This window comes from Papaver somniferum, chromosome 9, assembly GCF_003573695.1.
Source record: "Papaver somniferum cultivar HN1 chromosome 9, ASM357369v1, whole genome shotgun sequence".
Lineage (NCBI taxonomy): Eukaryota > Viridiplantae > Streptophyta > Magnoliopsida > Ranunculales > Papaveraceae > Papaver > Papaver somniferum.
Window position 1 is genome coordinate 133,189,323 of NC_039366.1, and position 14,990 is coordinate 133,204,312.

Below are 14,990 nucleotides of genomic sequence, written 5' to 3' on the forward strand. Positions count from 1 at the left end.
TTATATTTTTTCTTTTTCTACTGGTGATGATGAAGACGATGAAGAATAACGAAGATTTTAGGTTTTTTCTTCTCTGTTACTGTTGTTGTTGTTGAAGATGATGATGAGGACGATGAAGATGATGAAAACGACGAAAATTTTGTGTTTCTTCGTCTCTGTTGTTGTTGCTGCTACTGTTGAATATGATGAAGACGACGAAGATTTTGTGTCTTCTTCTTCTCTGATGTTGTTGAAGATGATCGAGACAATGAAGACGACGAATTTTTATCAGGTTTTTGTTCTCCGATCTGTTTTTTGTTTTTCGATATGATTTTGTAAGGTTTTTGTTGTGTGTTCATTTAAAGAGTGAACTCTATTTTTCAAATGTTTTTATTAGGTGTTCATTCTTTCAAATGAATTCTACTTTTTGTTCATAATAATGGATGTTTGTTGCTCGTGCTGGTGATGAACTCTGTTGAAGAATCTTGATTTTGATGATTTGTTGGTCGTGTTGAAGATGAAGTTCTGTTGTTGTTGAAGATGACGAAGAATTTCTTTTCTGCTGCTGTTTGAAGATGATGAAGACGATGAAGTTCATCGAACATAATATACTCAAATCTGTTGTTGATGATGAAAAGGCGAGGGTACCCAAATATACCTCAAGCTAAAACTTTTCCGACCTATAAGTCCTTTCCCCGAAAGTGATTGTCTATGGATACGAGATCGAGACAATACAACTAATCGGTTCACACTTCGTGCGATCGTCTATGGATACGAGATCGAGACAATACGACAACAATGTATGTTTACTTGATATAAAGGTTCGGACTTAACCAAACACAATAGGATTGCTTATCAAATAAATAGGATATTAACGTTTGTGTGATTTAATTTAATTATAATAAAACAATTATAATGCGGAAAATAAAATTAAATGACACAACAAGATTTTGTTAATGAGGAAACCGCAAATGCAGAAAAACCCCGGGACCTTGTCCAGAATTGAATACTCTCAGGATTAAGCCGCTACACAAAATACACTTACTTCGTATAGTTGAGACCAATTACCTAACTCTATAGTATACTTAGTTATGTATGTATTCCCACGCCTCCAACTTATAAATAAGTCACGTACTTGGAACAATCCCTTTGGTTCGTATTCCAAACAGTAAAGGAACAAGAAATCTGTTTGGTATCAACTCTCTTCAACCAAGTGATATGAGTCAAACAAAGGCTCTTCCATTTATCTCAACATAAACTCATTCTTCAGGTCTAGATCTATCTTATGTTCAATCACCTTAAGGTAATCGGTTTAAGATTAAGCCAACAACACCTTTAATCCCAAAGGAACCGTGTTGATGCCGATCTACTCAATTAATCAATCCAATCTACCACAAGGATAAACCGATTATTAATTGGATCCTCTTTTCCCAAACAAGTATTGTGCACACCAAAGATTATAAACCCAATTCATACCTTCAATATCTTATTTGTCTTCAAATCTTCTTTAATCTTCAATAAACACCTGCACACAATCACTTGAATATCTTGTGATCAATCACGCACAGAACGGAGTCTGTTAACAATGGATTATCACAAAATCGTCTTTAGAACTAACAACAGTCTAAAGATCCCTGTCGAAACTCTGATCTAGTTTGAGTGAATCTTTTATCAGAATAGAAGATTCTCAAGAATAAACAAACTAGGTGCAACCATATTTCAACCACCGTTAGTCAATCAAATCAATCGAAAACAAAGATAAACCTCAATTATCTAGTTTCCCACCAACGGGTCGCGCTAGAGCTTCTCAATCCCAAAGAAGACTTTAAAACGAGCGGCCGTAAGAAATTTCACCTAATTAGATTACTCTCCCCTCCGATAGGCGGCTACACCAGTAACAATGACAAAAGAGGAAGTCAAATTGTTACGAAGGATTAGTTTGCTTGAAAGGAAAACTTCGTGTATTTATAGACAAGGAAGTTTGGACACCAAGGAATTTCCAAAACCGAAAATATTCTCAAGATATTCATAAATGCACAAATTCGGTTTTCATAATTCCTGGAAATGCTCTGTCCAAAAATATAATCGAAATCTCTTGGAAAATCTAATTAGTAAATGCACATTACTAATTCCATAATTTCCTACCAAGATAAATTAATAACCTTAATCAAAAGATTCTTAACTTACTTATGTTTCGATTCTGGGATTATCTTCCATTTAGCCTTTAAGGAATATCTTTGAACAATTATAGAAATAAACATTCTCAGCACGTGTTCAAAGTTTGTCGACATCTTTACTTTGTAAGTTCTCTTTCGCACTTACAACCTAGAAACCGATTTGCCACACTTCCAAACAAGTTTAGAATTGGTTCATCTGACTTTCAAGAACTATGTGATTGATCAAACCAAACATTCAATCACACTCATGGGTTGCGGTTCTACCAAAACAAGTTTCGGTTATACCTCCATGTGAGTACTACGCATAGTCACACTAGCTTACCAAAGATATGGTTGACTATGTACTAGGATCGGTTCCCCACATATATATGGTATCTAACTTATATGTGTTGCACCCCTTCACATGATCGGTTTCCCTTTCTTCTGTAAACGTGTTGCACCCCATACAAGGATCGGTTCCCTATTGCACTGCACCCCTTACTAGGATCAGTTCCCTTCACCCCTTACAAGGATCGGTTCCCCTCTTCCATTGGCAGTCACAATCCGATTATACCAAGGTGATTACTTAAGATCGGTTTTACTAATAAAAGTTATACCAGTACAAAAGTCAGGACTTTGTGAATAGTTCTACCAAGAACACAACAAGTTATGAGCGGTTCTACTCTATGATACATATTGATTGTTCATAAGATATGCAATGAATAACAAAACCAATAACTCCTGGCGATTTTCTTTTCGGTTCACAAAACAAGTTTATGAACTTACTTCCTTAGAACACATGTAAACATTGTTTCCTAGGATGAAATCCTCACCTTATACCCATACATAATCACAATAGCATTCACATGATTATGGTGATGTCTTATCTACAAAGTTTAATAGTTAAGCAATAAACCTCGTATTGTATTCCTTAATACTATGTCTATCTAGAGTTCAACATGCTTCGCACTTATGTTTTCAATATGCACGACTTGAAAGATACGTTAGGGAATGAAACAGTTCAAGTCAAATATCACTAACCTCAGGTGGAAGGATGATTGTAGTTGTTGTAGATCCTCGCTTCTTCACATCTTCAAGACTAAGCAATACTTGTAATGTCTCATATCCTAATGCTTTCAAGCTAACCTATACGAAGTTTAACTCTAGTACATAATCAAGCGACTCTTAACATGAGTTTTGGTTCACTAAAATATGATAACCAAACTTGACATACCAACGCTTGGTGGGTTCAACCGAGCAATGCTCTAACAGTTGAAGAATGATGAAGACGACAAAGTACATCAAACAGAATGAAATCGTGTTGAAGGGATGAAATCGTGTTGAAGATGAACTCGTGTTTTGATGAAGATGAACTCTGATTTTTATGATTTTTTTTTGTTTGTTCATGTAAAGAATGAAATCTGTTTTTAGATCTTGAATTATTAGGTGTTCATCTTAAAGAATGAACTTAATTCTAGGTTTGAATTAGTTAGTTTTCGATAAGTGTTCATTTTGTTGAATGAACTCTGTTTACTTATAGGTTTTATCAACTGTTCATTTGAAAGAATGAACTCTGTTTTCATATAGGTTTGATTAGGTGTTCATTTGAAAGAATGAACTTTTTTTTTGTCATAATAATAAAGTTTTGTGTTGTGTTCATTTTACAGATTGAACTCTGTTTTCATATGTGATTTAGTTTGGTTTTATTAGGTGTTCATTTGAAAGAATGAACTCCGGAGATCATCAGACAGAATGAACTGCTACAAAAAATAAGTAGGATTAATATTGAAGGGTATTTTGGTTCATTTAATATTTTTAAATCAACACAAAATGATTTGTTTTGTGTCTATGGTTGGTCTTTTTTCTGGACCAAAAAGCCCCTCGGGTTTTCTTTCCTTTGCCTCCCATTCGTCTTATTGTTTTAGTAGATTTCGAGAACTCCAAGGGCAAATAAGAACCCTCTATTTTGTCTTCACAAAATCATCGGCTTTTCCTCCGCCACCAAAACCAGTGAAACACAAATCATATCTCCATTAGTTTCCAGGGGGTTAGTCGTGGGAGAGTTCGAGAGATTTTAATGTATTTAGGTTTTCTCCTGTTAGTCCTGAGGGAGTTTGAGGGAGTCTCTCCAAATCTCCGTTAGTCGTGGGAGAGTTTAGAGGAGTCTCCTAAACTCTCTAGAAAACACCTGTTAGTCGCTGGGGAGTTTAAAAAAAGCTCTTGAACTCCCTGTTAGTCATAAAACTCTACAATACTAGGGAGTTGGTTGCTTTGGGGAGTTCGAAGGAGTTTTTAGTGTATTTTGGTCTCACAACAAATCTCTCAAAAGAGTAGAGATTTGAGAAGGAGTTTGGTGCGTAGAAAACCATAGGAGAAAGAAGAGAAAACGTTTTTTTCCAGGTATGTTTTTTTTTCTTCTTTGACCTCCATGATTGTTTATAATAGTTTGATTTGTGTACTATTTTGATTGTTTTTCATATCTTTGATCTCCATGATTGTTTATTTTGATTGTGTGTATAGTTTTTTTTTTGTGGGTACTCTCTCTCTGTCAAAACCCTAATTTGTGGTTCAAAAGATCTTGGTAAGAAATTGCATGATTTGATTATAATGATATCTTTAAATTCAACCGTTGGAATATGATATCTTTAATTTGATTATGTCGTAGTTTACCTTGTTATAGAAGTACAGTAAAATTTTCACGCGGATCAGGTCACGTTTGCTACTGCAAAGCTTGCACAATATATACCATGGTCTGTTGAGTTTAAATCCCGAATAGGGGACTGATTCCTATTTATCTCATTCTCCGTTTATCGGACAAAGCTGAAATTTTAGTATGATGTTTGTATATATGAAGGTTACCTACTGTAGAAATTTCATGAAGTTATGATCACTTTAGGTACACCAAAGTGTGAGAAATCCGGAACTGAATTCTGTATGCACGTATTGAAAGTAGTCGGGTTATGAGTAATGTATCTTTTTAATGAACCGTTGGGATGCTATGATTTTTGAGTGTGTTTTGGAATATTGAGTTGTAAGTGTACCATAAAAATTTAAAGAGGATCAGTTAAGTATTAGTACTGCAAAGATTGGACAATCTGAAATTGTGTTTCGGTGAAACAGAATTCCTTTACAACTATCTTCATAATTTGTTATGTCATCATGCATTAATTGGCTTGCTACTTTGCATGGGTGTCATTGAGAATCACTATCACTTCTTAAGTCATCTTATTTAGACACATACTTCTCTTCTATTCTATATGCCAAAGTTCAATACAGTGGCGTACTTCATTCTATATTGGCGTGTTTTAGCCAATTCATACGGTGCTTTTGTTATAATGATATATTTAAATTCAACCGTTGGAATATGATGAAATTTGAGTATGTCGTAGTTTACCTTGTTATAGAAGTACAGTAAAATATTCACGCGGATCAGGTCACGTTTGCTACTGCAAAGCTTGCACAATATATGACTATGGTCTGCTGAGTTTAAATCCCGAATAGGGGACTGATTCCTATTTATCTCATTCTCCGCTTATCGGACAAAGCTGAAATTATAGTATGATGTTTGTATATATGAAGGTTTCCTACTGTAGAAATTTCATGAAGTTAGGATCACTTTAGGTACACCAAAGTGTGATAAATCCGGAACTGAATTCTGTATGCACGTATTGAAAGTATTCGGGTTCTGAGTAATGTATCTTTTTAATGAACCGTTGGAATGCTATGATTTTTGAGTGTATTTTGGAATATTGAGTTGTAAGTGTACCGTAAAAATTTCAAGAGGATCAGGTAAGTATTAGTACTGCAAAGATTGGACAATCTGAAACTGTGTTTCGGTGAAACAGAATTCCTTTACAGCTATCTTCATAATTTGTTATGTCATCATGCATTAATTGGATTGCTACTTTGCATGGGTGTCATTGAGAATCACTATCAATTGTTAAGTCCTCTTATTTAGACACATACTTCTCTTCTATTCTATATGCCAAAGTTCAATACAGTGGCGTACTTCATTCCGTATTGGCGTGTTTTAGCGAATTCATACGGTGCTTTTGTTGCAAGGAGTTGCTAAGGGATTTTCTTTGATTAACAATTTGGCTAAGTAGCTCTGCGTGTTAGTACTGTGTAATCTAGTATCACATTTTTTTAACATGCGTCATGCTTCTTTGAGGAATGTAGTTGAAAGATTGTTCGGTGTTGTGAAGTCTCGTTTCTTGATCTTTAAGTCTCAACCTCCATTTCCGTATCAGGTGCAAGCGGAGATAATGACAGCTTGTGCAGGCCCACACAACTTCTTACGAAAAGAATGCCGTTCAAATGAGTTTTCGGTCGAGGAAGATAACCATCCATCAACGCTTGTAAATGACGATGAAATTTTGACACAACAAACTCAAGAACAACAACGTCAAGAAGCTAATGCATGGAGAAAGAGTATAGCGGATGATATGTGGGAAAATGTTCGTGAACAAAGGGAGTTAGAATTGTATGGAGACCGTTAAATTGAAGGGAAAAAAAATTATCTCGTTGCACAAAATAGCATACTATTGATACAGAGATATGATCATTTTCATTTATTTTTTTCTTTTGATTAAAGATCAATGTTATTTGCAAATAAGGGTTTATTGTTTCTTAAAAGAGAATGAGTTAGGAGTGAACTCTCTCAAACTCCCCTAAACTCCCCCAAACTCCCTCTAATAAACTCTCTCAAACTCCCTACACTCTCCCAAACTCCCTGAACTCAAAAACACAAAACTCTCTCAAACTCCCTGCACTCTCTCAAACTCTCTCAAAATCCCTGAGATTTAAAATACACTCAACTCCCCCGAAATCACTCGAGGACTAACCCCTGTTCATCTTTCCCCATACAAACCGCCACCGGCAACACCATCGCCACCATTATAGAAAAACACCACCACCACCACTTCCTTACTCTCTTCTCCTTCTCCGAATTGTTGGTGTTTGCGCAATTTTCCCCCAAATTTTGTGCCCCAATCTGATTGTAACATCAACTCTCCCAACAATTTTCTTCAATTCATGCCCTAAATTCACTTTACTTTTTCCTTCTGCCATTGTCACCACCACCCTCCTTCTCCACCACCACTAATTAACACGCAACGCCGTTACGGACAACTGGAATTGAAACAGAAATTTGGTATGAACTGAAATTGGGATTTGTCAAAATTGGTCTTCACACCAACTTCGATTCGATTTCAATTCATACTAATTTCGTTTTCATACAGCAGATACACCTTCAGATTTCAAAGGAACACGATGAATTTTCAAAGACATTGGTAAGAACTACTTCACAATGACATATTTTAGTTAATTTTTTTGCTTTGGTTTGTTTTGTCCATCGGATATTCAGTGCAAGATAAGGTTTCCTACTTTCTTTATTCAAGGATAAGGCTTTTCAAGTTGAAGTAATCCTAGGGTGTTTGAATCTGGGTTGCACTGGATAGAAAAAATTGTAAAAGAGAGGGAATGTTTGAAATGAATATTTGCGATGCCCAATACCAAATTGAATGCAGTCATTGGGAATATTTTTGAGTATTCATGTTTCTGAATTATGTTTCTCGACTATGAGCCTTGGCTCATTGGTATGCTCTTTTCTGCATTTCTATAGAGAAATATGCTTTTAGGACTTGGTGGTAAGATGAATCGTTCCATATTCTAGCCTTGATGTATAACTTTAGCGTTATATCTCGATTTTTGTAGTATGGATTTCTGTAATTAGGATTCACTATGAAATTGTTCGAAAGTTAAAGATGTAGAGAAGTACAAGAGTTACATTTCTTAGCACAGTAATAGTTTACATATAAAATTCGCATAACATTTGAAAGAGTTTTCCTTTTGTGCTTAAGCTGAAATGAGCTATTGTTGGCATCAGAGAAGCATTCTGCTTATTCTGTCAATAGGTAAAGAATTTGGTGTTGTGACATCTTTATATAGAAAGTAGGTTGTTCATTTCTGAACTGTATACATCACATGATATGTCTCCATACACTTTCACACATATTTTAAGTGCCCTCCCATATTTTCGATGTCTTCTTCCAAAGTCCTAAACATCTGTGCTCAGTTCCTTATAACATCATATGTTCAAGGAAGTTCAAGAAAGTGGGCAGTGCCATTAGCTTAAAACAAATCTTTCACTTCTGAAATGTATGTACAGTACCATTAGTTTAAAAAGTTAGCATTGAACTTAATTTAGTGCCATAGGTTATCAAGTTTAAGGATATCATACGCCCACCGTTGGCGAGAGATTTTTGTTGATGTTGACATCGTATATGAGTTGATGTCTGCACAGACACCGACTGAAGATCATCGTCAGGTAAATCATTCTGTTAACTCTACCTGTCAATTTTTTATTTCAGGCACTGCCTCTCCCTTTTTAGACGGAAGATTTGTTCAGTTATATTAGTGCATTATAAGATTTATAACCTTTTGTGTCTATTGAAGTCATACATTCTCACCACTTACGAGTAAAATTATCTGTGATCACTTTTGGCAGTACTTTGTGCCAGTTACTAAGATGGGTGAACTATGTATGTTACGCTAATATTTGTTTGTTTGATTATTCATTCTTTCAGGCGGAAGTAGGTTGAGATACTACAGTGGCATCTCTTATCCCCATTAATGCTGGAGCACCAACTGTGGCGTCTCTTCTCTAACCAACTGTTGAGATATACAAAATTGTTAGAAATGAGTCGTGTTAGTGACTGATCTTCTCTAACCTGTTCACACAAATCTTAATATTTCCAGAAAAAAAAAATCTCCCATAAACCGAACACCCCTCAATTTACTTAAAATCAACAAACCAAATTGTATAACATCAGTTTGTCAGATTTGATGAGATTAGATTGCAGCAAAATAACTTCAATAGTGACCCATAAAAGTCTAAAATTTGGAGATTCAGATGTTGTATTTGCAACAATGTCGTGCCATTATCGGCCCGATACCCCGACGAAGGCATTGGCCATAGCACCAGCACCCCTTTCGTTCCCGTGCCATTATGGCACGGGCAATCCACTAGTAATTATGGACCAAAGAGGAAGCGTGTTTTCACGCTTGACCAAACTGTTGTGGTCCCAAATATAAATGGACCAAACGATTATTTCCCCTTTAATTTTTTAAAAACATTTAAAATTTAAAAGCAACGGAACAAAAGCCAAAATTGCATACCAAAAAACAAATATTTCTTCTCGACTTCCTCCACGCACTAGACTTACAGACGAGAGTTGGAGAGCTTAAAGCCCATCAAATTTTGAACTAAATGTTAATTTCTACAAGATGGATAATGTTATGATGCTTCTTATAGCCTGTTAGATAACATAAGCCGGAAATTTTTTTTTGTTTCACAAAAAATTTACATTTTTGCTTCTAGAAATCATTATAAAATTGTGTACTTAAATCACTTTTAATTTTTTTATTTCTAGAAGTTAAAAGCGTTTTAAATTGGTTCTTTCCGATAGTTGAAACGATAGAATTGAAGTAGGAAACGGTGGACAGAGTACTAAAACATTGAGATATGCAACTTCTAGAGTAGCATCCAAAGAAGCTCTTCGGGTTTTGGCTCAGGCACACCCGTCATGCACCACACTTTTTTTCTTGGAGTTCTTCATTTGTAGGTTCAGACTGATTGACCCGGCCCAATAACCTAAACGTTACCCCGGGCCTTTAATTTCTTAAATCTTGGTCCGAATCCTAGGGCTAGGAGATACATAAACATCTTATTTCTCTCTTCAGGGTTTTAGTGCTCAAAACTTTGAGCTTCGAGAAGGAGATGCTGACCTGCAAGAGGAGCTTATTAGATCGATTAATCATGAAGAAGAAGAAGAAAAGGAAAACCAAAATCGGAAAATTTATTAAAACCCAGAATCAAAATTTTCAGAAACCCCAATATGAAGAAGTTGAAGAAGAAGAAGTAGAGGAAGAGAGAGATGAAGGTTTTAGCTTAAAAAGATCAGCACCTTCAAAAAGTTATGGTGTTCAGCCTTTAGGTAACTTCCTACTGAGTTCATCATCTTCAAACAACTCGAGAAATTCAGGCTTGGGTAAGTTATATAAACTTACTGATGAACTTGTTCTTGATATCTTAGGGTTTTTAGATGGTACTGATTTAGGTGTTTTAGGAACAGTTAGTAAATCATTTTATATATTTTCCAATTATGAACCATTATGGAGAAATCTTGTTCTAGATAATACTAATACTAATGGATTTTCATTTAATGAGTCTTGGAAACTTACTTATGTTTCTATATTGAAACCATCCTTTGATATGTCAATTTTGAAGGGTTGTGAAAGTTTGAGAGTAAGAGACTTTTATTCTGATTATCTCTTTCAAAGTTGGTTATGTGCTAGTCTTGAAATGAAGCCTGAATGGCTTGAAAGGGATAACATTGATAGGAAATGTGGGATGTCAGTTGAGGAGTTTGTGTTGAATTATGAGGAACCAAATAAGCCAGTGTTATTGGAAGGTTGTATTGAGAATTGGCCTGCTTTAAAAAAATGGAAAAAGGAGTATTTGATTCGGGTTTGTGGGGATGTTCGGTTCGCTGTTGGACCAGCAGAGTTGAAGCTTGACGAGTATTTTAAGTATTCGGATGGGGCGAGGGAGGAACGCCCCTTGTATTTGTTTGACCCAAAATTTGCTGAGAAAGTTCCTGTAATGGGTTCTGATTATGAAGTTCCGCAGTATTTTAGAGAAGATTTGTTTGCGGTTTTGGGCAAGGAGAGACCAGACTACAGATGGATTATTATTGGACCAGCAGGATCAGGTTCTTCGTTCCACATTGACCCGAATTCTACATCAGCTTGGAATGCTGTGATTAAGGGTTCTAAGAAATGGGTCTTGTTTCCACCTGAAGTGGTTCCACCAGGAGTCCATCCTAGTCCAGATGGGGCTGAGGTTGCGTGTCCTGTATCAATAATTGAGTGGTTCATGAACTTTTACAGAGAAACTAAGAGTTGGAAAAGAAGGCCAGTGGAGTGTGTTTGTAAGGCTGGGGAAGTGATATTCGTGCCCAACGGATGGTGGCATCTTGTCATCAACCTTGAGGAGTCAATTGCCATTACACAAAACTATGTCAGCAGGTATTGTTGCTCTACAACTTCAGTGGTATTGACCGTATATCTATAGATATACATTTTAAAGACTTCTTTGTTCTTTGAAGTTCATAGAAACCATATGAGACTGTCATTTGTTTTTAACTGTTTCAGACTGTCGCATGAGTTACCTTTCCCTTAGCTTTAGTTCCGAGTTCAGACACAAAAGATCTGAGTAGTTCTTATCGTTTTTGTTGTCAAAACTCAAAATTCTGTTTATATGTCCAAATGATGCACAAATTTCCAGTATCATGAAACTGCTCCGTTATTCATAACAAGCCATATAGTCATAAATGCCTCATCTCCAATTATCCTTTACAGTTTTATGTCAAGCAGCAAGAACTGCTGGTTTATCATAAAAATTAGACTATATAAGCAAGGCTATAAAAATATAGATTATGAAGTAGACAAAACAAATCAAAGATTTGAATCCTGATATGAAAGATTTCACTATTATAGTATATTTAGGATCTCTGATACCACTTGATAATTTTTCGCGCAGAAGCTCTAAAAACAGAGAGTGAATCTAGATTTTTCAGAGTATCGGGTCAATAATAATGTCTTCTAGAATGAATCTCTTCTTGGTACTCAATCTCTAGACATGCTCACAGAAGTCAGAACACTTGTGCACGGCTAACTCGTTCACACACCACTCTCACTCTTTAACCCTACTGATTTACACAACTCATGGGTAAACTAAGGAGAGTTTTAGCTCTCGACTCTCGTACTTACAGTCTTACAAATGAGGCAGGACTTCCATTTGTACTATTTTGAGTCGGTTATCCACCTTGAGAAGTCCATTTCCATTACACAAAACTATAGCAGCAGATATTGTTTTTTTACAATTTAGTGGTACTGAATCTATAGATTTACATTTTAGGGTCTTCGACATTCCTTGGAGTTCTAAGGAAAGCTAAACAAACTGTCACCTGTTTTTCATTGTTTCATTAGCTATAGTTCAAACTAAAAAAAACTGATGGTATGTATTGTGTTTCGTAGTTGGAACAAAAATTCTATCTTGATGTTCCAAATGACGCACAACTTTCAAATATTGAGGACCTGCTCCATTAATATGAAAATGTATGACAAGCGATAAAGTCATAGATGCCACATTGCTTATTATCCTGTCCAATCTTTTGTCTAGCAGTAAAACTGTCGGTTCATGTATCATAAAACATTCAATTATATGTGCAAGGCGGTAGATATGTCGTTTGTGGAGTATGCAAAACATAACGAAACGAAGGATCTGATTGCTTCAGTCTAGAGTAGGATTTTTTGAGATGGAGTTACTGCATTAGTCAGCTATGAATTTCTCATGTTTATGGATTTCCAGGTTCCACAGTGAACATTTCTGCTGCTTCAACTATTCTTGGATTTGTACTTTTCTAGTTTTCTTCTTTCTCTATATGTTATATATACAATTCCTGTATATTTACAACTGATGTGTACCCATCTCTTTGCAGGAGTAACTTATTGAATGTTTTGGACTTTCTAAAGAGGCCAAACGCAAGTGAGTTAGTTTCAGGAACAACAGACAGAGTTAATTTGTACGATAAGTTCAAGGGTGCTATTGAAGCTGCTTTCCCTGGAACTATTAAGGATCTGGAGTTGAAAGCTGCAGAGAAAATGGCTGAAAAGAAGAAACCCACCTTCTGGGAGTCAGTCACTGATTCTAAAGTGGGCGCATTCAAGTTCTCTTTCTGAACAGTTCATCGAGAACCAGTCCCCTAAAAACTTGATACAGTGGGTGAAAGAGAGTTGTGTTGGGAAATTTTGAATTGGGATTTCGTTTTAGAAACAATTTTGATATTTATATATTGTTTTCTATATTCATGTATCTGGACGCCGTTGTTTTGCAATTATTGATCGAGGGCATCCATAATTCATATTTTCATATCAGTACATGTTCTTCTTGTTGTTTTAATCCAAACTGATCAGACAAGTCACAAGGGTGAACAGCCGTTTCTTACACTTCCATCACACTCATGTTGGGTGTCACGATTAAATTAGCGAGTGCTCTTAGACATTTTAGTAGGACTTTTATATCTGTATTCGTTGACTGTAGGTTATAGTTATACTAGGCGATTTTGAGTTTGACTGTTCGAGGAAGACCATCTTGGTTTGCTGTGGATGGTGTAAATCCAATTCTAATAAGATAATCTTAATCACTTCTCAGGTAATAATTACAAACTCTCAAGAGTATCCTTTTTCTTAATTATGGATCTCTCTTTTGTTTATTTGCTCTCGTCTTGTTTAAATTACTATCTGATAGATAGGGTTATATAATTCTATATCATCTCGATCAATCCCTAGATTTCAGTCGTCTGTGGATGGGTTATATGTTATCCATTTGATAGTGGATTCAGATTTTTGTTTTGTTTTCAGTGGGTTGCAATCTTTCAATACTTGGGTTATAAATCTCTTAAAGTTATCCTGTTCCTTGGGGTTTTCATCACTTTAAAGTTCAATTCCACATCAAATTGAAGGTGCTGATAAACTTTACCTTCTTCCAGTTAAAAGATGGTTAAATGTTAGCTTATGACTTCCTTTTTCTTTTCAACTTTTGTAGGGCATAGGATTATATCCATTGGACTGATTTTGTTTTGGAACTATAATTGAAATTTTGAAGTGAAGAGCAATCACTGTACTTTCGATACGCAGAGTTAGATCACGAACAATAGGAAAAGAGACACAACAAATAAGAATAGGAATCCAAAATAGTTAATCCTAATAGGAATCCAAAATGGAGCGGATTAGATTTTCTGCAAGTCTTCGTAGATTCAGAAGTGTATTGGTTGTAGAGTTTTTGAGTAAACCTTGTCCCATTTTTATTTTCTTAACCTGTATTAATTATTACGCTTTGGTTGCTTCATTTTGTGAAGTAGATATTCATTCCCTCTGATTAAGTTTACCAGTAAGTAGCCAATGCATCTCAGATTCTGTCACACACAACCCATTTTTTCTTCACTTCTTTAAGTAATAAATCTAATAAGCATCGTAAGAAGTATTGCTTTAAGCTTCAAAGGTTTCAGTTGGAAGATTTCACCTACACCTACACTACTGGCATTTTGCTAGAGAAGCTTGAACCAAAGGGTTGTCATGATTTATTTATTTTTTGACAGGATCTAGATTGTTGCCAATTTTGTTGTGCAAGTGGAATTGTTATTATCTGGGCAGGCAAGGGTTTCCAACTATGGATGAAGAGAATAAAAAAGGTGCAGATGTTGAAATAAAGGTTTTGTTCTTTGCAAGAGCTCGAGATTTAGCTGGCGGCGTGTCCGAAATGATGCTACAAGTTCCATCCGGAAGTACAGCTCAAGACTGTCTAAGTAAAATCTTCACCAAGCACCCTCGATTAGAAGAAATTCGCGAGTGCATGGTCCTTGCTCTTAATTTAGAGTACGCTCCCGAGTCTGCAGTTGTTAATGACAAAGATGAACTGGCCATCATTCCTCCAATTAGTGGTGGCTAGAACAACGTTTTATTTGGGTGCACTTGCATTTCTTGTCATCAGTCATCTTTATATATCTGTATCACATGACAAGAACATATACTTGGTTTGGTTCGAAACTGGAGTATGAAAACATGTATGCTGAAATGTACCAGAACTCAAGTTTATGAAATATGAATCATTTCATTAGTTTGCATGACAATAACACTATAGTTCTTAAAGGTTTCTTCTTTCATGACTAATGCATACACGATTGTTCATCTTTTATTATGGACTGAGAATTTTCAAGCTTGATTTGGGTT

General features: G+C 35.8%; 2 protein-coding genes across 2 annotated transcripts; both read left to right on the forward strand.

Annotated features, from left to right (window-relative positions):
* The first annotated feature begins 9,867 nt into the window (after positions 1-9,867).
* LOC113310579 (F-box protein At5g06550-like) lies at positions 9,868-13,136 on the forward strand. Its single transcript, XM_026559305.1, has 2 exons — positions 9,868-11,225; positions 12,701-13,136. Exons 1-2 carry the CDS (start codon positions 9,916-9,918, stop codon positions 12,939-12,941), a joined length of 1,551 nt encoding a protein of 516 aa, XP_026415090.1. The 5' UTR covers positions 9,868-9,915; the 3' UTR covers positions 12,942-13,136.
* A 157-nt stretch (positions 13,137-13,293) lies between these two features.
* LOC113310580 (molybdopterin synthase sulfur carrier subunit) lies at positions 13,294-14,893 on the forward strand. Its single transcript, XM_026559306.1, has 3 exons — positions 13,294-13,413; positions 13,623-13,723; positions 14,360-14,893. The coding sequence occupies exon 3, from the start codon at positions 14,431-14,433 to the stop codon at positions 14,707-14,709; it is 279 nt and encodes a 92-aa protein (XP_026415091.1). The 5' UTR covers positions 13,294-13,413; positions 13,623-13,723; positions 14,360-14,430; the 3' UTR covers positions 14,710-14,893.
* The last annotated feature ends 97 nt before the right edge of the window (positions 14,894-14,990 follow it).